The sequence below is a fragment of the Lagenorhynchus albirostris genome, chromosome 9, assembly GCF_949774975.1.
Source record: "Lagenorhynchus albirostris chromosome 9, mLagAlb1.1, whole genome shotgun sequence".
In the NCBI taxonomy this organism is placed as follows: domain Eukaryota; kingdom Metazoa; phylum Chordata; class Mammalia; order Artiodactyla; family Delphinidae; genus Lagenorhynchus; species Lagenorhynchus albirostris.
Genome location: NC_083103.1, coordinates 29719907 through 29744837, shown reverse-complemented (window position 1 = coordinate 29744837; position 24931 = coordinate 29719907). Strand labels below are relative to the sequence as shown.

Below are 24931 nucleotides of genomic sequence, written 5' to 3'. Positions count from 1 at the left end.
GCCTTCAAAGATTTCAAATAAAACCCTGGGCGTTTAACAGGGCCTTTTCTCCATGATGATCCCTAAACAACAATTTTTGTGTCCTGGTCCCATGAGAAGGTCAAAACTCTGCTTATTACTTTAGCCTCTTGGCAGCCACTTTTAGCTGGTTTTGTGGCCTCTTATTACACAGAGTTTAGAAATTGGCCAAGACCTTGAGGGCAAAAGCTACACAGATTTTGTTTCCCTAGCTCAGTGAGATGTTGATAGCTATAGGCTTCCATTTTTGGCTTGACCTCTATATTTGATGCCATGAACTGGCAAATGCTAAATGGAAAAAAAGAGGCAGAGAAGGTCTCGTTCTCCACAACTTGTTTTCCTTTCCTCTGGGATCTTAGACCCTCAAGTCCTGGCTGTGTTGGTTGTTCCCGAGTGCCCTCAAGCAGCTGTTAGTTGAATTTTATCAGTTTTTATAATTGTTCCTGATGGAAAACTTGGTCTGATACAAGCTACAATGTCATAGCCAGAAACAGAAGTCTATTCACTCATCACATTTTAGTCATACATCAAAATCCATTAAAATAATATAATTTTAGGACTGAAGAAATTCAGTAATGTCTGGAGGGAGAAATACCAAATGAGTAAAAATTGTCAACAGAAGAAAACTTAAATGACCTTTCTGAAGGCCAGAAGACTTTTAAATTTATTTTTAATAATCTGAAATATGGAATACTTTATACAAATATCAAGTGAAATATTTGGGCTTTATCAAGATCTCCCTTTGATAATATAAAACTAGTGCTGGGACTTCCCTGGTGACACAGTGGTTAAGAATCCACCTGCCAACGCAGGGGACACAGGTTTGAGCCCTGGTCCGGGAAGATCCCACATGCCACGGAGCAACTAAGCCCATGCACCACAACTACTGAGCCTGCGCTCTAGAGCCCGTGCGCCACTACTACTGAGCCCGTGCGCCACAACTGCTGAAGCCTGTGCGCCTAGACCCCATGCTCCGCAGCAAGAGAAGCCACTGCAATGAGAAGCCCGTGCACCACAAAGAAGAGCAGCATAAGCCTGCGCACAGTAACAAAGACCCAGTGCGGCCAAAAATAAATAAATAAATAAAACTAGTGCTGCATTCAGAGCAGTTTACTATATGTATGCTTAAATGTGAATTGACAGTCTAATTACAAGAAATAAAAAGAGCTGTAGGAAACAAAGTATAAAGATGATCTTACATGTGTATAAAGCCTGAACCAGTTTATGTTTAAATGTACCTTGTTAGTTTCCGTTTCCTTTTGGCAGCAGCAGTCATTGCCATGTAGGATGGTACTATGCTTGGTATAGGCAGAGAATGTTTAGTTGAGAATGAAGAAGGGGCAAGCCTGTATATAAATAATGAAAAATAAAAAGTAATTTTGATTTGTACTATGGAGAAAAAAGGGGGCATACACTTCCATAATTAGAACATCATTTTGTCTTAATACATAAAGGAAAACATTATTCAATACTATAAACTTCCCTTGATTGCCTGGGCTTTTCTTTTCTCTTTTTTAAACCATAGATAGATTTCTGCATTCCCACAGCATAGAAAGGTGAAGGTATCATTCTTCCCATATTTAGATTAATTGTGAACATACATATTAAGTGAGAAGGATATGATTTTGCTTGGATGACATGCAGTCAACCATACCTTAGACTTACGACTATTTCAGAGTGAGCTGAGGTTTGCTAAACATCAATAGAAACTGTGGTATTTCCTTTAGTGAAGATATTAATGAATAATAATAAACAATTGGTAATCATCCACTGATGGCTTGTAACATCTTAACTTTGGAGTATGAAGAACAAACTAAATATATCTTAAGGTCTCCTCTAGCCTAACAAGGGTCAATCAACTTAAGTTTTAAAATTAAAGACTTCACAATATTGTGTTAGTGGATTAATATTTAGAGAGAAAGACAATTAAGATTTAATGAAGGTAAAAACACTGACTTTTTGTAATCAAGATAGCATACTTCATCTGTGAAACAGATCTTAAATATACCTACAGAGGAAAAAGAAAGCTAATAGTTTAAAGGCTATGTAAATAAAACAAAAGAAGAATTGGCAAATAGTCCTGTGTACCTTTGTAAAATGTTATTGTTTGGTAGTGATTCTTGTTCAGGTAATTTACTTTTCAAGCTCTTGGTGTCTTCACATATAACAAATGTAGACTCCAAATCCTCCTGGCCATATTCTTTTCTCTTGCTGAGAGGGATATCTACTTCACACATTTTCAGAGAATTATCACTGTTTGTATTTGAGTTGATGGCCTGAAAACTGGTAGTATGTGATGATGATTTTAATAAGGTCACTGCAGATGGATATTGAGAAGTTTTTCTACAGTCTTCTGGAGTATACACAATGGGTTGAAGTTCTTTGCTGAGGGAATCATTGAGCTGCATATTTTCAGACAGTGTAGATTTTTGGGGATGTTTTGCTTTCAAGGGAGAAGGCATTAATTTTCTTCGGGTTCTTTTTTGTGGAGGAATTTTAAGCAGATTAGATTCACTCGGAGATGTGCCTGTTCAACAAAATTAAAAAGAAGTTCAATAATGTTGCCTAAATAGTTTTCCAATAACCTTACCAGTTAAGAGAAGGAAAAAAAGACCCCCAGTAATAAGTATATTTTCTGCCAAATTGATAAAAATTTAAAAGAAAATAAATAAGTTGGAAAGAAAAAAGTTATTGCTAATAACGTTAAAGTTAATAAACTCATTATAAAGAAATTCTACAACAGAAAATAGATACGAAGTAGCTAATATCAATATTATAGATACAGCTATCTTGAGATATTGGGCAATTATGAAAATAAACTGCATCCAGTAAATGTATACATTTCTCTAAGGATCTGTACCTGACCCTCTTATTCTATACTCTTATTTCTTTTTTTTTTCTTTGTTTAATTGAAGTATAGTTGGTTTACAACATTGTTAGTTTCTGGTGTACAGCAAATTGATTCAGTTTTATATATATATTCTTTTTTGGATTCTTTTCCATTATAGTTTATTATAAGACATTGAATATAGTTACCTGTGCTATACAGTAGAACCTTGTTGTTCACCTATTTTACATACAGTAGTTTTTAATCTGCTAATCTCAAACTCCTAATTTATCCCTACCCCTCCTTTCCCCTTTGGTAACCATAAATGTGTTTCTTATGTCTGGGAGTCTTTCTGTTTTGTAAATAAGTTTATTTGTATCTTTTTTCTTATATTCCACATTTAAGTGGTATCATATGATATTTGTCTTTCTCTGACTTACTTCACTTAGTATGATAATCTCTAAGTCCATCCATGTTGCTGCAAATGGCATTATCTCATTCTTTTTTTATGGCTATACATTCTATTTCTAATTATCCTCTTGCCACTACCTTCTCAGTCACGTGGGTCCCATATAACTAGATTTTTACTTTTTCCTTGCATTTCCCAATCTTCACCAATCCTGCCTCTTTTACACTTACAGTTAAAACATAATTCTGATCATGTCATTCCCCTGATTAAAGATGTTTAGTAATCTTTAAACAGAAACATAATGCCCAGAGATTTTTAGTAGGGGAATTCTTGTTCCTTGCTCCAAAATTAAGAGACAAATTGTTTTGTTTGAACTTAAGTGTGAACTCCCACAATACTAGACATGCTTAAATATTTAAGTACATAAAGACTTCTCACTTTCTTTTAGTGTACAAAATAATGACTTGATTACATATATAACAATAATCTTGATCAGCTCCAGTGTACTTATGTTGCATTTTTTAATTAGTATATATTTTTTTCTGCTTTGCCTATTTCATTCTGGTAAACTTCATGGTGCCTGACACAAAGTAACTCTGCTTGGAGTGTGCTGTCCAGGGAAGAAACTGTAATGTGTATTTCTCACCATGTTTTCAAATCAGGCAGTAAAATTCCCAATTGATATTATATTTGCTTTACAATATAATAATAACTTAAGTAACACTGAAAGCTGAATAAAATAAGTGCTGTGTATTTCAATAAAGCAATTCAAACTTTCAACCAAGTTAGAAAATACACTTATAACAATCAGCAACAGTACATGCATTATTCTTATTACATTAGTTGACAGTAGACTCTGCTGTGGCTAGGTTGACAATTACCCTCTAGGAAATACAATTTAAAAACAGGAAGAAAAATATGATCCCTGTTCTACTAAGGAATTTTACTTTTCTGAGAACTAGATAAATGAGATCCAGATCTTAAAATAATTTTCCACTCCCTTTAACATGACATTTGTCAAATTTTCCATTACCAGATATTTTTATACTCATGCTGCAGTGTAAAGACAGTAGCTTTTCTCCACTGTGCTGCTACCACCAATTTGGTGGCTATTAATAGCTGGAAGATTAACTTCTTTTCCCAGGAGAGGGAGCAGGGGTATGTAGAGGATAGAAAACTATATCGAGGATAGAAAACTGAATTGGGAGTCAGGAGACTTGGATTCTATTTCTGGCTTCACCAACAACTCACTGAGTGACCTTGGGCAACTCACTTAAGCAGTGTGGGCATTAATACCCCCTAGAAAAAAGGGGATACTATCTTTCTATGTACAGGGATTTTCTAGGATTAGATAATATCTATAAAATACTTAGAGCTCAAGGAAAGGCTCTAGAAATATAGGCTTAAACTGTTAGCATTGTGACGTTCACAGGGTAAGCTGTAATTTACTTTCCAGTATTCCATCAATACCCAGCACATCATTATCACCAAAAGAATATATTTCAAACAATATATTGTTTGAATATATTTCACTTTCAGTTTATCAGATATCCAGTTTATCAAGGCTGATGATAAACTGTAATATAAACCCAAGGTATTGTGAAAGCAAGCACATCTAAGTGTTATTTGAACATGCAGGCGTCGTAACAACATTCTAAAATTTAGAACACAATGGACCATGAAACCTCAAGGGATAAGGATTATCCAGAGTAACTACTTTTCTTGTGCATATCTACGGAGGGATAATCTCTGGAGTGGCAGTGGGCAAATTCCCATGATGGTGGACCATGTTTTCTCCATTGCTTATAAACAGCATGAAAAGTGGGGGGGTGTCTTCCATAACACACCAAAAAAAAAAATCTACCAGTTCTTTGGGATAATCTAAACATACATCCAATATCAAATTTTGGTATGATCAGACTAAGTAACAGTTTGCAGTGAAAGCAATAGTAATCTTACAATGACATTATCTTTAGCTATAATTCTTCTCTCCTGATAGGATATGATAACTTGAAGGAGAAACATGAAGATGCGGCCGATAATGGACTCACATATACCACTGTTTTACTGGACCTGAAAGGAGAGATGCTACAGACACACAGCATGTACAAAATACAAATCCAGGGGGTTCTTTTCTTTCTATCCTCTCAGTTATTAAGTACAGATAAAATAAAAAGAGAGCAGAAAATAGATGGTCAATTCAGGACTACTTAGGCTGACTAGTTGCTAAGAAAGGTTCAGAAGATAATCAGAGCAAAATAAGATTTAAAGGCTTAAATAAAAATTAGACAGTCAATTCACTGTAACTATAAGGGGATAATGATTCCATTTATTCCTGAAGACTAAAAGAGCACGATAAACAACATGAGATTTCATTTTGAATACGATATTCAGAATATATAAATACAGCTATATAATAAATAGTCATTCCCCTTTAGTTAGGCAAGAATACTTGAAGTGGGTATGGCAAACTGGAGGGTGCTGGATTAGAGGCTACAACAACCACTGGATATGCTAGGTCTATGTCTATAAAAGAGATCTGCTGTACTTTTCCATTAGAGGATGTGCAGTAACTTTCCAGAAAAGCAGGCTTGGGGAGTCTGTAGTTTCCCTTGATTCAGCCTGGGAAAATACTATCTAACAAGATTCTGTAATTCTTTGGCCTACAGAGTGGAAATGACAAAGAAGGAACCTGGAGGAAGATTATAATTCCTTTAAAAAGGGCCCATAAAAACGAGAAAAGGAATCATGTAGTTAAGGACTTTCAGAACAAGGGACTCTAATAGGTAATGGTAGTCAATGAAATACCTCAGCAATAGAGGTGCCACACAGGAGGTGACAGGACATTAAAAATGCATCGTTATAAGGTAGGCTCTTATAAAGTAGGATGGAAAAGATTGGCAGCTGCTTGGGAGGACAGCAAGTCTTCTCTCCAGGGTCTCTCCATCTAAAGAACCAGCCTACTACATCATATACTAAGGATAGAAGGTAGCAGGTATCCTATGTTCCGAAAAATTTTGTTATTTCTAGACCATGTCTTGGAACTTTAATTCTCCAGCACAGTGTAGGTGTACTGCATTTCTATTGCTCTGAAATGGTTATGATCCATGGTTATGTGAATATGACTTGTTGAAATTCATGTCCAAATAATAACAATAACCATAACGTCGAGACCTTTAAAAGAAGTTACTACTATTATTTTCAATACAGTATCAACGTTTATTTGATTAATGAAAAAAAAGGCTGTAGTCAGCTATGGAACAAGAAAAACAACCTAAGAGGACTGCATGTGCATAAAAAGATTCACTGTTTGTTCATTCATCTAGTATTAAGCACTGCCATGTTCCAGACCTTTTCTAGGTATTGAGAATATAGCAGAAAACAGAACAGTTAAGAATTTACATTTCTGAGGGGAGAAGGCAGAAAAATAAATTATCTTAATACGTTAATAATGATATATGAGCTGTAAAGACAGTAAGACAGAAAAGTGGAGTAGAGGGTGATGGGAGATAGGAGGGGTGTGGTTTATGATGGCCAGGGAAGGTGATTCTAAGAATGGGATATGTGATCTGAGACTTGAATGGCTATGAAGGAGGCAGGCCTACAAAGATCTGGGGAAAGAGGCAGAGGAAACAGGAAGCGCAAGACCCAGTGGCAACAATAAATTTGTTGAGCTCAAGGAAACGAGAGAAGGCTAGTGTGACTGAAGTGTAGTGAGTTAGAGGGAGAGAAGAAATGAGAAGCTAGAGATATTGAAAGAGGCCAGCCTGTGTTAGGATATATGGATAAGGGCTTGGATTTATTCCAAGTGCAAAGGGATATCTGTGGAGGATTCTAAGCATGGTTATGATGTGATCTGATTTACATTTTTAAAAAAGATTGCTTTGCTTACTGTGTGGAGAAAATATGAATGGGTAAGAGAGGAAACAAGGAACAAGAACAGTAACAAGACTATTGCTATAGCTCAGGCAAGAAATAACAAGAGCTTGGACTCGAGTGGTAGTAGTAGTGATAGATGTGGGAAGGGTGTGGTAATCAAATAATCAGATAAAAATTATATAAAGTAAATCCAGAATGTATGTAATAACATACATAGGTGTGATGAGGTATCTGACAATCAGGAACAAAGATAAGGAGTTCACACAAAGGAGTAGTATATATTAATTTTATACCATTTTACAGAAATTGACAACATTCCATAAAACCATGAACCATTTGACATGCACAATTACAGAGAAGTTCAAAAGATCCTAAATATCATCCCTCAAATTTGGCATTCTCTTCTTACTGACATTACCTGCTCCCAGCCTCCACTCATCAGGCTTGAAGTCCTGTCCCCTTGAGGAGCTCTGATCCAAGTGAATTCAGGTGTCTTAGAACCTGCCTCCTTCCCTCTCTGGTCTCTTTGGGGTTTGAGGATATGATTTCTTAGTTAGAGATGATGGGTGTTATTATCATGCTGGGGTAGGGAAAAGGAAGGAAGGAGAGTGAGGCTAAGTAGGAAATGGTTCTAGAACAAGGGTGGCAGAAAGAAGAAAATTTATTGAAAATGGATTTTGGCTCCTAGGAAGTTGTACGAAAAGCAATGTGAGGGGAAGATGTAAGTTAATAGAGTGATGGGAAAGGGCATCTACTTTTAGGTCAGGCACTCTACTTTCTCATCTCTAAACACCCTCAAACAACTGAAACATTTATCTTCACTTCCAGACATAGACATACTGCGATTTCAGACACAAGCGCTGACTGCTTCACTCCCAATATCTTGTTAATTATCTTGAACATTCAATTACTTTAAAAGGAGCCAATGCATTTTAAATCCATGTTTAGCGAAGCCTTGAAAATGCAAAATGTGGTCTTGTAGTGAATGCATTAATCAAGTAATATATGATATACATGATATTAGAACCTTTTCTTTTTGGTAGGGGCACAAGATAGAAAGGCACTGAATACTTAAATTGCTCACTAGAAGATCCAGTCCTTGGTTGGCTCCGCCTTAAATGTCTCGCCTTAGAAACACCCTTAGTACAAGAAGAGATATGAAGGTTAACTTTGTAAAAGAAAACCAGTTTTAACCAAGGTGGTAATCTGAGTAGAGGTATGTAGCTCCCCTTCCAGATTCCCTTTAAAATGACCATATAATAGAAATAGGAGAAAACTTGCTCTAATGTTAGTAATAAGAGAAGAGTATTATCTGCACACCAGGACAGTAGAGGACCTTATGAGAAATATTGTGTAGCTAGAACTGGAAAGAAGGAAGGCATAGAGAGAATAACTTATAATTTCCCCACTTCATCCTTCAATGCTATCCTTGGGAGTGAAGTAAAAGGCACTGGAAGAATGTCACTGAAGTTCCTTAAATGAGGAACAGGGATGAGGGAGTAGATAGGGTAGGAGGAGAAAGGGTGAGACAACACTATGAGATACAGTGAAATGACAATATGTGAACGCTAGCAGCAGCACTAAGAGGCCCTAAGATTCAGTCCTGGTCTAGCTGTCTCACCGTAGAAAGGAACACTGAACAGAAAGTGCCCAACCCTGTGGGCCTTGCTCCCAGCACTGGTGGCAAAGAGGCAAAGTTTCTACCTGAGGCTACCTGAGGCTCTGGTTTCTTTTCTACACTCCCTGGGCTGTGAGATCCATGAAAAGGAATGCACTTCCCCCATATCTCTGGACCTTACTATCTACTTGATTATCAGGAAGTTAAGGGCAAAACCATACTACTAATAAGCACAGAGGAAACTCACTGGACCAGTAAAAGGATAATACAGCATAAAGGAGAGGCAGAACTAGCACACAAACTCAGGCCTTCTGATAATCCAGGAGCCACGTTTTACCTACGCCAAGCTCCTACCACAGGGAGAATTTAATCAGTTAGGATAATGGCTAAATAAAACATGGGATATACATAATTACACGGTTATTTAAAGACATATTTTACAGATTATCTGATGATTTGGGAAAATATCCCATGAAATGAAGCAGTAAAGAAATTTAAATACAGCATGATCCCAATTTTGAAAAAAAACAAACAAAAACCCCATCAAAACCAAATCAAAGCATGTACATACAGACCCCATGAGCGAAAAGGGGGTGAAAAAGTCACAGAAAACAGAGCAGAAGGAAATATGGCTCATTAGCTGAAAGACCGAACTATGTACACAGAACACAACCAGGGTCACCAGATATTTTAGAGTATGTCTTTCAACATGATAATCAAGACATATGACTACACACAGGAAAAAAAAGTGAGAGGAAATAAATGAGTATATTAGGATAACCATAATTAATATCTTCTGAGAAATGAGACATTATTACATTCATGAAGCAAAACCAAAGTGCTATAAGAAGAAACACTGAATTTTAAGAAAGAGTTCTTAGAAATTTAAAATGAGAGGAAAACAAAATAAAAGTAAAGGTTCTAAGATAAAGTGGAAGACATCTCCTAGAAAGAAGAACAAACAAACCAAAAGAGGTAAATACTAGAAAACAGATAATAGAATTAGCGGATCAATCCAGAAGATCCAACATCAGAATGATAAGTGTTCCAAAGACAGAACAGAAAGAAGGGCAGAAACATATTATGGAGGTTTATGTATGTAAGCACGTGGAAGTGCTTGAATACATATGTGAAAATTTCTCAGAGTGAAAGGATAAAGGTTTCCAGTGCAAAAGGCCCACAAACTGTTTGGCATAATGAACTTAAAAAAGACTAACACCAAGGTATAGCATTGTGACATTTCAGAATACCAAGGATCCCAAAATCTTCCTGGGAGAAAAAGTCCCACACAAAGTATGAAGAATAAAAATGGCATGACAGTTAATGGCAACACTGGAATCTAGAAATCAATGGAGCAATGTCTTCACAGTTCTTAGAAAAATTATTTCCAACCTAGAATTCCATACCTAGTCAATCAGAAAATAAAAATATTGCTGTACATCCAAGGTCTAAAAAAATTTTACTTCCTATGCACCCATTCTCCAGAATTTATTGGAGGATGAACTTCCGTAGAATAAAGGAGAAAACAAGAAAGAGGATGGGAAAAAAAACAAATACTACATACAGAAACCATAAAGCTGTACAAGAAAGAGAATTTATACACTTCGTAGCTCAACAGAGAACGATATTTACTTGATAACACTCTAGAGATTTATTTTTAAAAAGGTGAAAAACTCTTTTGGCAAAAAGGGGGACAGGAGGAAATGTATACACATTGTAAAGGAGTTAAATCCTTTAAAATAAAATGAAATAAAAGTAAGTAGATAACATCTAAAATTGGAAAAATATAAACAAATAAGAATTGGCAGTATAAATTTTAAATTTAGAAATTAGGAGGAAAAATCAAAAGAAATAGCTAAAAGGTGAATAAGAATTGGGAGTGGGCAGCAATAGGGCAAGGAATACCTACACAAATATTATAGTACTTATTAGCTTTCTAAATTATGTGCAGGTATTACTTTTATAAAAATATAAACTGAATTTTAAAAGGAGGTGGAGGTGAAGAGGGGGAAAAAAGGAGGGGGCAGGGGGAGAGGGGAGAGACAGACACACACACACACACGCACACACATGCAGAATCTTTTAATGAAAAGAAAAATGGTTAAACTTTGGGGCTATAAAAGGAAAGAGCAGTCCAAAATCACATCTCTTGCTTGTCCTGGGATAGCTTTACCCCAAATCTGTGGACTTTGAGTGGGGTCAAACTAGCCAAAGCTATGAGTCTAAACTGAAACATGCAAGCAGATAACATGAAATGGAATTGGCAATCTAATAGAAGGGCAAAATGAACATTCTAGGCCTAGGGAAGGTGGGAAAGATCTTTTATTTAGCCCCATTCTCCACTGGCTTATCATCTCACTCTCCTACTTATGTCTTCCCTAGCATGCAACAAAAAGAAAGGCAGAACAGTTATCTACCTAGTAATTTAAAGAGGGCCAATAAAAATGTGAATCAATCAGCAAAAATAAATCATTCAATATGGTGAGAATGAGCAGAATGGATTTAAAGTCATGAGTCCCAGGAATGAAGGAAAATTCCTCTTCTTCAGGGAAGAGGTAAACCACTTGTGAAATCTGAACATTAGCATGTGTAATTCTGTTATGCTTTAAAGTTTATAGCACATAATAAATAGTAGAAATAAAAATAAAGCTTAGATAGCAAAAATTCTAAGAAATGAAAGATATATTTTGTATGAGGACATGGATTTAATCAGTTTGCTTTCAGATATTTTAAGTGTCCTAAAGACCTCTAGCTTTAATGATATTTCTTATACCTGTCTTTATCTTTACATTTAGATTCCATACGAAGGTAAGATATACTTTAATTTCTTCACAGGTCTGTTGAGATATTCAGATGATTAAACAGAGAGGATAAAAAAAAAACAAAAACAAAAAACAGAGAGGATACCATTTTAAGGATCAAGACATTTTCTATTACTGTTTTCAAATTAACTAGAATACATATAATTCTAAAGAACAGTTTGGGAACTTCCCGGAGAGAAAATGTTCATTGCAAAATAACTTTGGTATTGCTTTACTTATAAAGGTCTAACATAGTTATCTTGAAATTCAAGACGATCTCTTAGGGCTTTTTAACACCTCAAATAGTTGAAGGCACATATTAATAAAATAACAATATAATGCACCCTATTGTTGTTTTTATAGTTATGAAGTCTTTTAAGCAAAAAATGCATAAACAATGCTAGAGATTTATTCATCAACTCCTTTAGGGAAGAGGTTTAGGGAAGAGGGTAGGCAATGAAAGTTATATGATTAAATAATATAACTTTTCAAAATGACTATGTCCTACAATTTAGACCAGGATTTGAAAAGTGATCAGAGACAGATCAGAGCTAATGAGAGATATAGAAAAGTCTCTCTTCTAAACCCTAGGGTAAATTTTGCTTAATGAATCCAATCCTAGTCTTTGTAATACTTAACCATTAATAGTTTAAGAAATATCTTAAAATATTTATATGGTGCTTTAAGGCATCATATATACAGCTGAAAATGTGCATTTCAGGATAAAGTGGTTTAGTGTTCTATTTATCTGTTCCTACATTATGGCTAGAGATTCCCGCTTCAAAAAGTTTGTTTACTGTAAGTCCATAAAGAGACTTAAAAAGGAAGTCAGAAAAAAACATTTGTTGAGACTGCCAAGGTTTACAAGCCTTTCAAAGTCTTTTAAGTATTAAAACCACTTTCAAAATTAACTCTAAATGCAAGTGCTAAAATTGTGGATAGTGAAAAAATACAATTTTCATCAGTAGTATTCCAAATTCTAACACAATGTTACCTAGATTACAACATAAGAACGTTAACATTTGTGTAGTCTGTGTAGCATTTTATAGAATAAAATATGCTATTAATATAAGCCACAACTTAATATCAAAACAAAAACAGTAAAAATAGTAATAAAATTAGAATTAATTTGTCTGATCACTAAATTATATTTGCTAAGTGGTTAAAAGAAATTATGAACAAATATTTGATGACTGGTTAAGTGGTTAATGAAGAAGTAAACACAGTTTAGATATTAACCTGCCATTTGCCATCATTCCCCCAAACTTCTGAAATTTCAAGGAATATGATCAACTAATGGCGGTGCAATAAAAGCAATAAATTAGATATTTTGACTTTGTTAGTGAAATACAGGAGAGTCTCATAAAGAAATATATGAAAAAGACATTTGAGAAATTGCCTACACCTGAAGAGAAACATGTAAAAATGTATTTACTGGCTGCATTGTTCTTTAAGTTATTTAAGTCCACTTGTGAGCATAATCTAGTTTGCTTCATTATTTCAATCTTTCAAATATTTCATTTCTCCAAGAAGCTTATCCCACAGATTTGATTTAGGACTCTAAAATATTTCCAGTAGAAAGCAGGAAAGAGTTGTTTCATGTCTGTCTTTCTAAAAGTAGTTTTAAGAAATGTCAGTATATTTTTACTTTTAAAAGATTTTTTTTACAATATTTATTTTTTTGCTTATTTTAAAAAATTTCCTTAACGAGGCCATAGGATTAAATGTTACATATATTAATATAGGCCACTTCTTATATGATCCTACTAATACACAAGGATATTATATAATTTAAGATAATTATATATTATATAATATGCTAGTACATTAGTAGGAAAAAGAAAGAAAGTGGTGGTGTAAACGAGCTAAATCTTCATCTCTTAGAATGAGCTGATAATACCTAAACATAGATGAATCAATAAACAGCAGTAAGTATACTGTTTAGAATTTGTTACACATCATCCAACATGCATTTTAATAGAAAACAGAAAAAACAGGCTTGTTTTGTCTGTTTTCCTAAAAGCAGTTTTAGGAAATGTCAGTATATTTTTACTTTTAAATGAATTCTTTTAATTATTATTAGAAATGCCCTTAAATCAATGCATTATTAACAACAAGTCACATCTAAATAATTTTAAACCAATGCCCATTACAGAGGAAAAGGAAGTTAAAACTTACACATGTTTCATAGTAGCAAAAAAAGAAAGGCCCAAGTAATAGAAACCCTTACTTTATAATATTCTTACATCATAAAAATCATATAGTTTAGCAATGTATATAGTTTTTACTGAATTTCCACTTTAAAATGGTCATACTAATTCTTGATTAATTATAGGCCACCAGGAAAATCACAGTGGGGTTCATCTCAAACACAGAACCAGAATTTAGCACTATATGATCTTAATGTTCACTTAAACTTTCCTACTTTATAATTTGTTGCTCACAGCAAGAAAAGTGATATGCTCATATATCAATCATATTTGTTGTTGGCATAACTAAAGTCTCTTATTGATTTACCAGGGGCAAGTCAGGTAAAGAATACAAAGTAATAAGATATATAAATATGATACAAAGTAATAAGATATATAAATATGATTATAATGAAGACTTTATAATACAAAGTAATAAGCAATACAAAGTAATACAAAGTAATAAGTAATACAAAGCAATACAAAGTAATAAGATATATAAATATGATTATAATGAAGACTTAAAAATACAAAATTTTCTTCACAGACCCAAAAATATGAATAGAAGGCACTATACCATTTCAACCCCTCAAAACTGAGATGTCATCTACCTACTACTACTAGAAGAAAGAAAACATAAATGTGAATTAAATAGATAAATACCTTTATAATTTAAAGTTGGGTTACGTAGAAATTAACAACCACCATAAGTAAAGGAAAAATATGTATCATATATGGCAAAGTGTTTAAAGCTCTTGTCTGTATATATATGTATATCTATATATATACATATGTGGTCATCTATCTATCAAACAAAGTAAATAAGGAAAATGAAAGGTAATAGAAAAATAAGACAAAGGAGATAAACAGGTAACTCAGAATGAAATACAAATGGACAAAAGCACATTAAAAAAATATTCACCTTCTACCCCCCTTTATCGGGGTGGACTGTACACTTATGATAGTTCTGGAGAATAACCTGACAATGCATATCAAATGCTTTAAAAATGTACAGACCCTTTGACCTAACTATTCTACTTTTGGGGGTCTTAGCCTAAGGAAATAATTAAACAAGTCGCAAAATATGCACACACACACACAGATGTCCAGTGGAGTGTTGCTTACAACAGCAAGAAAGGGAAAACAACTGAACGTTCATTAATAGGGGATTAGGTAAATATAATATGCAGGTAACAAAAATTACTTAAATTCATATTTGATAGGAAAATGTGTGTATAACAAGGGGTTCTGTGAAAAAAAGCAAAATGAGGTTAAAACATTAGTGAAAGGGGCAATAAACCTAAAAATGGTGAAAAAACTGTTTTTGACTGTCAATGAAGTTATAGTTTGCTGGGGAGAGGGAAGGTAAGATATGATAATTGTTATAACAATGGAATAAAAAATATAATGGAAATGTAAAAGAGTGTGTGCAGGCAAAGTGGGGAGGACTCATTAATGGGAAGGTTTCACAAAGAAGGCAGTATCTAAATTGGACTGTCAATGAGGATAAGGATCTTAATGTGCTAGGATGTGGGATGGAGAGAAAGTAGCACTCAAGATCGAGGGAGAAGCCTGGAAACTGTAGAGGCAAGAAAATGAAAGCATGTTTAAGAGGAGGTTGGGACACTGAGTGCCATAGGGAAGTGAGTCTGCATGGAGCTGGGAAAGCCTTTAAAGGTTCTTCTAAGTAAGGGGTCTGAACTTTGCTAGGAAGATCATTTTAGGGTGAAGAGTAGATTGTAGAGGGGGAGAGGTGAGAAATGGAAACTGTCCTAGATATCACTATAATTATTCATTTCTTACATCAAATCTTCTCAAAATGTTTTAAAATAAACTGAATTAAGAATCATCACTCTATTCTCTGTTTAAATAAATCTCTAAAACACAAGTACTAACTGGCAATTTCATGTGGTTTCTTAGGTAGGAGGGGTCTATATTTATTTTTCAGCTTTTTGAAATATTCCACAGATGGTTCCTCTAAATAGAGAGACTAGATAATTGATCACTAATGAGTTAAAAATCCCCCTCTTAAACAATGGGCAGGCCTTCTGGGGTCATTTTTGATGTGCCATATCATGTGTCCTGAATGATTTTACCCAGGGGAACTAATTTATCAAAAGCTGAAGACTGCAAATGTTAAAAGATTTACAGAGCTGTACGTTAGTGTAAAAAGCAGAATGCAGTATTTAGCAAACATGAGTCACAGGCTGCAAAGTAGGGTTCATGACAGGGAGACACTGATGAATGGGATTAGATCTAATTGAGGTTTGGTACAAAATGATGGCAAGGATTTTTCTTTTGCTAGCTCTCATGTTAATAAGTACATGAGCAAGTATTTTGGGAAACTATGCTAAGTTAAAATTAGTTGGCAAAGTTCTAAAGTGAAATCAAATATTAATATATGCATTTCAATAAACACTTCTAGGCTACAAGTGATTGATACAATTACTGTACTAATCATAAATCTGGATTCTTTTTAACAGCCTTGTGACTCACGGAATTTGCAGATGCAAATGTACAGGTGAATGAATTTTAACTATTTAAAAGATAAATAACCTTAAGGTACTAGTGAATTAACCAAAATAATAAACATTTTATAATGTATTCATAAGACACTATTGTGGTTATTGTAGTAATTAATGCCTACAGAGATAATATCAGCTATTTACGAATATCACAAAGAGAGAATACATTTTAAGAACTGTTACAGTCCTTTAAATTAATCCAGCATTCTGAGTAATAAATCAACCATAACCTTTTGAAACCTGTCTCCGTGGGAAATAGCAGATGCCATGTTTTCCTCTCAGTCTCATTTTCCTAGTATTCATGCTTATGTAAGATGGGAAAAAAGAAAACGACAATGCAAAGAACCTTTTAATTTACAGTAATATTTGCAGTTACAGGTGAATAACTGAACAATGCCTTGTGTACAAGGAGACTAAGGGCCAAACGAAATGTATTTAGGGCTTCAAAAAAGACTTTCATTGTCTATTGGCACTGATTAAATTTTGTTGCCAAATGGGAAGATATATGAAAGATTCAGTTTATAAGCATTTTGCTGCTTCATATTTATTATACGAGGAATTAGTATAGAGATCTTTTTTATAAAATGAAACATCTTTGTATTCAAGTAATTACAGGGGAAACAAACTTCCATAAGAACCCTGTATTCAATCAGAATATCTGTACTATAAGAAACTGGTTCTACTAGTATCTTTTATTGTACTCTAAGATAAAATCACTGACATGGGGTGCAAAATTTAAGAAAAGGAAAGGTTAGAGACAGAAATATTACTAAATGTGAGTTTCCAGATGAGTAATGAGGAAATCTTGACTTTTCATTTAATGTCAGAAATTTTATCAGTTCCATAATTAAACCCTGCTGCCGGCATCCCCACCCTGCATGGCACTCAGTGAGTGCTTTCTCTGTTTTCCAGACCCAAAATAGGTGCATGTTTTACTCCAAGTCAACAGACATGTAGTTTGGAAGCAAAGATTTTAAGTCAAATAAATATCTATCCCAAAATTAAGTACTTACATTGGTAAAGTATTAAAATTAACAAAATTAAAAAAGTTAATTTCTTCTTGAATAAGAAGTAATATAGGCTTATTAATATAAGAAAAATAAAATTAGTCTATATAACAAAAATATAAAAACTAAGGATATCTTTAATTAACAAATGTATAAGACATATATGAAGAAAATTCTAAAATTTTGCTGAGGAACATACAAGAGGGTATGCATATGGAGAGGCAAACTATTCTAGAGTGAGAAGATTTGACAGTAGGAAAATGTGAAGACAAAATTAATTTACAAAATTTTTAAAAGATTTTACTTCCTTGGAATCAGAAAAAAATGATTCTGACAGACATTTCTTAGTCAGGGACACTTTAAAAACAAAGAATAAAAAAGGGGGACCAGCACTGCTATATGTCAAAAAATACTATAAACTATTAGTTTTTAAAATAATAGTTACTAGCTCTAGGATAGACAAATAGGCAAAATAATAAGATAAAAATCCAATAAACAGAATTACCTATGACTACTGTATGTAAATTAATGGTGCCATAAGGACAGACTGTCAATATATTATACAAGAATGACTAGCTCTTTGGAAAAAAATTAAGTTAGAGTCTTGCCTGTTAATGTACGTCAAAATAAACCTGGAGTAAATGGAAGCAAAAATTAAAAAAACTTATAGGTGAAAAGGCCTTTTGAGGAATAATTCCAAAGGCAGGGGGGAAAAAAAAACAAATGAAGCTATTTTATTAGATAAAAGTTTAAAATTTCAGTATTAAAAAGGACATCTCAAACAAAGTTAACAGTAAATGATAAACTTGAAGAATATACTTGCAACATGTATCTTACAGGAAAGAGTTAATATCCTTTGATGATTTCATCTAGTCCTATGGCTTTAAATATCATCTAAATGTTAACAATTCTCAAATTTATCTTTCAGTTCAGACTTCTAAACTCCAGATTCTTATATCCAACTGCTTACATGATATCTCCACTTGGATGTATCTTAGACAAATTTAAAATGCTCCAAACTGAACTCCTAATCTTCTGTCACCTCTACCCTATAAACCTGCTCCACCATCTCTTTTAAGGTGACTGGATTCTTTCAGTTGCGGAGTTCAGAAATCTTAGTCAATTTTGCCCTTTCTTTCTCTCACACCCCAAATCCAATTTGTCAGGAAATCCTGCTGGCTCTACCTTCAAAATATATTAGAATCTGACCACTTCTCACCAACTCCACTGCTACCAACCTGGTCGAGCTACCACCATCTTTTACTTGGGTTATTGCAGTGGTGTCTTAAGTTTCAGCCCTTGCCATATGACAATCTATTCTCAACACAGAAACCAGAGGGATCTTATAAAAACATGACTAAGATATGTTACTTCTCTGCTTAGATCATGCCATAGTTCCGTTTAGTTCAGAGTAAAAGCCTATATCCTTATAATGACCTACAAGGTTCTACATGATCTGCCTTTGTACTTTGATGTATCCTTACCATCAGATAAGTGCCTGGCACACAGTAAAAGTTCAATAAATATTACTGAATGAATGAATAAACATCCATATCTTAAGCTCTTGTAAATAAGTAACAATTTTTGCTATACATGACTATGTGAAAAATAATGTTCAAATGATTGGCTAGGTCATTCACAGAAAATATATCCTTAAATAGATGGAAAAAAATACACTCAAGTATAGTAGTAAACAAAGAAAAAATGGAAAGAAGATAATATTTATGACTATTAAAGTGGCAAAGAATCAATAAGTAATTAGCAAAGACAAAAGAGGGAGAGAGAACCCCAGATTTAAAAGGATTTAATAGATACATCCCAACCAATGACAAAGTATGGGCCTTGTCTGGATACTGATATAAAAAAGCTATAAAAAGAAATCATTTACGGGACAATGGAGGAAATTTGAACACTGATGGCATTAGTTACGAAAAGAGCACTGTGTTTTCTTTTAGAGACACTAAGATAAATGGAAGAAATGATATGTTGCCTGAGTTTTCCTTCAAAATAATCCAGTGTAGATATAGATGGGGTGGAGGAAAGCAGATGGGGTTCTCAAGACTAGCCATGAGATAATTCTTAAAGTTAGGTGATAGGTACAGAACATGAGGCTCATTATAGTTTTCTTTGTATTTCTATGTGTGTTTGAAAATGATTTTCTAAAAATTAAAAATATTTTAACAGCAACAGCTGGTGAAGCTAAAAGGAGCTCATTTTCTTTTCTTTCTTTTTTAATCTTAAAAAGTATTTATTGATATCTCTCTGTAAGTGAATCAACTGGGTGTAAAGTGGCATAAACACAGCATTGAAAATCAGCTAAACCCCATAATAAAAATAAATTACAAAAAACAAACAAACAAACAAAAAAACCCCGAAAAACAAAGACAGTGAAAGAGAGAGAAATTCTTACAAAATTCGTTCAGGGGCTGTGATGCAACCTGGATTGACCACATCTAGACCCACACCTGGAAGAGACATAAGTCTGGACACTCTTGGGGCTGAGAGGATTGGTGAGGTTGGGTGAGCAAATGCAGACCCTTTAAAGTAATACTGCATGGTACCCATTCCATGGGTTCCCAATCTCCAGGTTAAGGGGAATCTTCCTACAGCTAAAACATGCATGGGAAACCCAGAGGATGGTACACCGTGTGATCGGGAAAGGTTTCTAAAACGCACCTCATGTATTCATCTCCTGGTGCTCGGGTTCACCATTCCAGCCCCTTTACTAACAACCTCCCCACTTGGAGAATCAAGGAGCTCATTTTCTTACACTGTTCATGGGAGTTAAAATTGGTACAACCATATAGGAGAGGGAGAAGTTACTTAGCAATATATATTAGAAACTTTTAAAGAAGTGTAGATTTCTTGAGCCAGAAATTCCACTTCTAGGAGTTTATCATAGGGGTAATCAGGCATGAGCACCAGGATAAATGTATATATTTGCTCACTACAATATTATTTACAATAATGAAAATTTATTAACCTAAATTCCTAACAACAGAGTACAGATTATATCAATTATAGTTAATCTCATCAGATTTTTAAAAACACAGTGTGTGTGTTTTAAATACAAAGAATGTAGCTGATCTAGTAAATACTTTTTAAAGCACCAGAAATAAAATATTCAAACCCCACAGCATTTAGTAATTTTGAAATTTAACAACAAAACCACTTGACATTACAGGAGTATAGGAAAAAAGTCAGTCGCACATGTATAAGCTTAAGATGAATGAGACACATTTGACTCATGTTTTGCTTTAGTTGAATTTTACTTCTAAAATTTGTTAAGACTATTTATTGATAAATTTTAGCAATATATGCTATTTGGCTATTGCTTCATGTCTTTAGAAATTCAAGAGTAAATTTCACTATTTACTTTTTAAAATGAACTACTTCAATATTCTAAGACTAAGAAAAATAAACATTTATAAATGTACTCACTTTATACCCCTTCCCTGTTATTCATCTTTGACTCTCTCTTCATAATGAATATAACATACATAATTCATGGAATGAACAAGACATACTAAGCAAATAGTTAATCTATAAAATCACTTGAATATTAAAATAATAAAGTAAGAACAAAACATAATAAAAACAAAACCCGCCTTCTGATACATTTTCAGAAGAAAGTTCATGATTATAAAAGGTAACATAACCTCAATAGTCTTTCCCTTTGAATATGTTGCGAAAAAGAATTCAGAACCAAATAAATGTTTTGTTTTACTGTTGACAAGTATAGTCTACGCAATTACACTGTAAGTGAAATACAGATTTTTAAATAAGGGATAATGATCATCACATAGCAGGTGGTCAGTATTTCTTAATCTTGGTGTTAAAACTCTATTTCCTCTCCAACATCTTGAATGCACTATAAATAAAGAATCAAGGCCCCAAAGGTATGAGAGAATCTGAAAAAAATCTTAAGTTTTCCTTCTAATGATCTCAACGAGGTCACTTCTGATGAAGATAATGCTTTATTAAGAGAAAAAGAATATACATATAACCCCAACTTGCCTGTCATCTTAATGTAAAGATATAGTATAGGAAACCTAATAATAAGAGACCTAGGTAATTCAGAGCAACCTCTCTACTGAAGGCAAGTAAAAAATCTGGACAAAATATAAAAAACACAGGCTTGAAGGCACAGGAGAGCTAACAAGATTGTGAAGAATTATAGGCAGGTATCAGGAGGAAGTTGAAGGCTCAGGAAAGTAATCTCTGCATTTACAGCTATTTTCCCCTCAAGGTTATTTGCTGATGCTGGAGGTGGCAGAACAGCTTGGTAACATTGTTGAGAGCTTTGTAGGACTGGGATGCAGGAACCGGAATTTAGTGCCTACTAAAGGGAGTTCTTCCTAAACCCTCCCCAATTTGAGTTGGGGCACAGTTAAACTCCACAGGGTAAACTAGGAGTAGGCAGGCCCTCACAGAAGCTGAAGTTCAGTTTCAAATTATCTCAGTCTCTAAAACTGGACTGAAATGATTTTAGACTGCTAATGCCAAAAGGAGCCTGGAATAAGCAAATATTAATCCTCTCTGAGGAAGACATTGTTATCAGAAGCCTCAAAGGATTTCTACAAACGATTCTGCAAATACATGCGGGATGCACAAAAATTAGCATGCATTCAAGGAAATGCACATGAAAGAAATCCAGCAGAAAGAGAACAGAAACAGACGCAGTGGGTTCTAGGCTTGGGAATTCTCAGGCACAGACTTCACCCACCGTATTCAGTGAGAATTTCTGCAAAGAAATGGAAACTATAAAAAAAGAATCAAATGGAAATTCTGGAATTGAAATATAACTGAGATAGGGAACTTGATGGATTTAAGAACCATTTGACACAGCTGAAAAGAGAAACTACAGAATATGTGAAAAGAAATTTCCAGGAAGAGAAAAAACAATGAAAAGCAGAAGAGAGTAAAAGTCATAGCTAAGACAATAAGAAGGTACCATGTAATATAATTGGAGTCTCAGAAGTAGAGAAGAGAATAAAAGTGGCAGAAGCAATATTTGAAGATATAATGGTTAAGAACTTTACGAAACTGCTGAAAAATAATGCAGACACAAATTCAGAGAGTCCTGTGAACCTAAGTAAGAGAGGTAGAAATAAAATTACATTTAGGCACAATATAGCAAAACTACTAAGACTCCAAAGACAAAGAGAAAACATTTTAGGAAGCCAGAAGTCAGATTATATTCAAAGGAGCAACACTTAGAATGAAAGCTGGCTACAAAAGCAACAACAAAAACCAGGAGATAATGAAATGATATCTTTAAAGTGCTAAAATAGAACACCAAACTGGAATTCTGTACCCAGCTAAACAGTCTTTAAGAAAATAAGTAAGATACATACATCTTCAGAAGTAATTGAGGTTATGAAATTTAAGATAGGGAGATTATTTTAGATTACCTGATGGGCTCAATCTAATCATATGAGTGCTTAAAAGCAAAAACTTTCTCTAACTGTAGGCAGAAGAGATGAGGCAGAAGGGAAGGTAAGAGAGATCTGAAGCATGAGAATGACTTGACCTGCCTTTGTTGGCTAGGAGATGAAGTGATGAAGAGGACCACATGCTAGGGAATAGGGGTGACCTCTAAAAACTGAGTGCCTGCACAATGCCAGGTACTTTAGCAAGTTTGGACTTGCTCTGAATTCGAGCTGCCTGGCCAATAGCCAACAAGAAAACAGGGACATCAGCCTTACAGCCACACAGAATTGAATTCTGCAAACAACCGGCATGAGCTTCGAAGCACATTCTCCCCCAGAAACTCCAGATAGGAGACCCAACTAGCTGACACCTTGATTACAGCCTGTGATACTCGAGGCAGAGTAACCAACTGAGCCTGCTGGACTTCCAATCTACAGAACTCTGAGATAATAATTCAGTGTTATTTTAAGTTGATATGTTTGTATTAATTTTTTAGCGTTGCAATAGAAGCCTGATATAAATGGAAAAATCCACAGTAAAAGATGAAGTTTTTAATAGTTCACCTCAGTATTTGATAGAACATGAATTAAAAAATAAGTCAGTAAGAACAAGATTTGAAGAACACAACCAATTTGACCTGACTTAATATATTCTTTAAAAGCATAATTGAAACATTTACACCAACTCTATGCTGGGCTTTAAAGAAGTCTCCACAAACTTCAAAGAATTAACATCACTAAAAATAAGAGTTGCAAATTTAAAAAGAATATACATTAATTTAGTGTTGCTGTTATTACTTTGGGTTAAGGTAAAGATGAGACATAAACAAATGTAAAATCTCATAAACATTTGTATAAGAAAACTTTTGGAGAGTTTGACAGATCATTTTAATTAAAAAAAAAATTATTTGTTCTCTGACCCAGCAAATTAGTTCCTAGGCAACTAGTACACATGCAGACATGGGAATACAGTAGTCTCCCCTAATCCAAGGGGGAAAACATACCAAGACTACCAGTGGATACCTGAAACTGCAGATAGCACTGAACCATATATTTACTGTTTTTTTTTTTTCCTATACATATCTACCTAAGGTAAAGTGCAATTTATAAATTAGGCACAGTAAGAGATTAACAACAACAATTAATAATAAAATAGAGCAATTCTAACAATATACTGTAATAAAAGTTTGTAACTGTGGGCTCACTCTCTCAAAATATCTTATTGTACAAATTTAATGCCTTTTCCATCTGAACTAAGCACTTACCATGCATTGTGGCCATAACTTTTGCAATTTGAGGTTCAAGAGCAAAACTAACATGATTTCTTCCTCCTTCTTCATGACTTCATGGATAGAGTATTCGCTCTTCTCATAAATTTTAGCAACCACAGCACGTGATTTATTTTTCTTTCCTTATTAGGTCTAGAATTTTCACCTTTTCACTTAAAAGGAAGCTCTTTATGGCTTCTCTATGGCAAACCCAAATTGCTAGCATCACTACTCTTGCACTTTGGGGCCATTATTAAGTAAAACAATGGTTACTTAAATACAAGCACTGCAACACTGTGACAGTCGATCTGATAGCCAAGATGGCTACTAAATGACAAATGGGAAGAATATGATGGACAAAGAGATGATTCACATCCTGGGAAGGACAGAGTAGGGCAGCATGAGATTTTATCATGATACTCAGAACAGTGTGCAATTTAAAATTTATAAAGTTTTTATTTCTGAAATTTTCCATTTAACATTTTTGGACCTCAGCTTACTGCAAGTAACTGAAATGGTGGAAAGTGAAACTGCATATAACTACTGTATATGGGCATGCTCTCTGACATGCACTGTTCACCAATAGAACAATGGTTAAGTAAATGATGGTACATCAATTCTCACAACTATTAAAAAACATGCTAGATTATGTATGCACCCTAAAACTGTTCAAATAAACTAAACAAATAAAAACAGTTGTAGTTTAATATATATACAATATGTTAGCATTCATGGGAAATGTAACAAAAAGCTAATGAGTTAATTATCTAATACAAATATTATACACACACTGTAATGATAACCAAACTGTTAATAGGCATTCACCTCTAAGATAGCACAGAAGATTGAGGTTCTGGGAAAAGTTGAAGAGGGCACTCTACTGCTATAGAATCTGAATATTTTAAAACCAAGATTATATGTTAGTTTTTCAATTAAAATGTCCCATGCACACTTTTAT

At 34.2% G+C, this 24931-nt stretch overlaps 1 protein-coding gene across 1 annotated transcript in view; it reads right to left on the bottom strand.

Moving 5' to 3' along the window:
* The window catches only part of KIF18A (kinesin family member 18A), a 79426-nt gene that overhangs the window by 7536 nt on the left and 46959 nt on the right, over positions 1 to 24931 (bottom strand). Inside the window, exons 14-15 of the mRNA XM_060157742.1 lie at positions 2107 to 2545; positions 1257 to 1364 (exon numbers count right to left, since the gene is read on the bottom strand). Coding sequence (XP_060013725.1) covers positions 1257 to 1364; positions 2107 to 2545 — 547 coding nt within the window. The remainder of the gene's footprint in view (positions 1 to 1256; positions 1365 to 2106; positions 2546 to 24931) is intronic.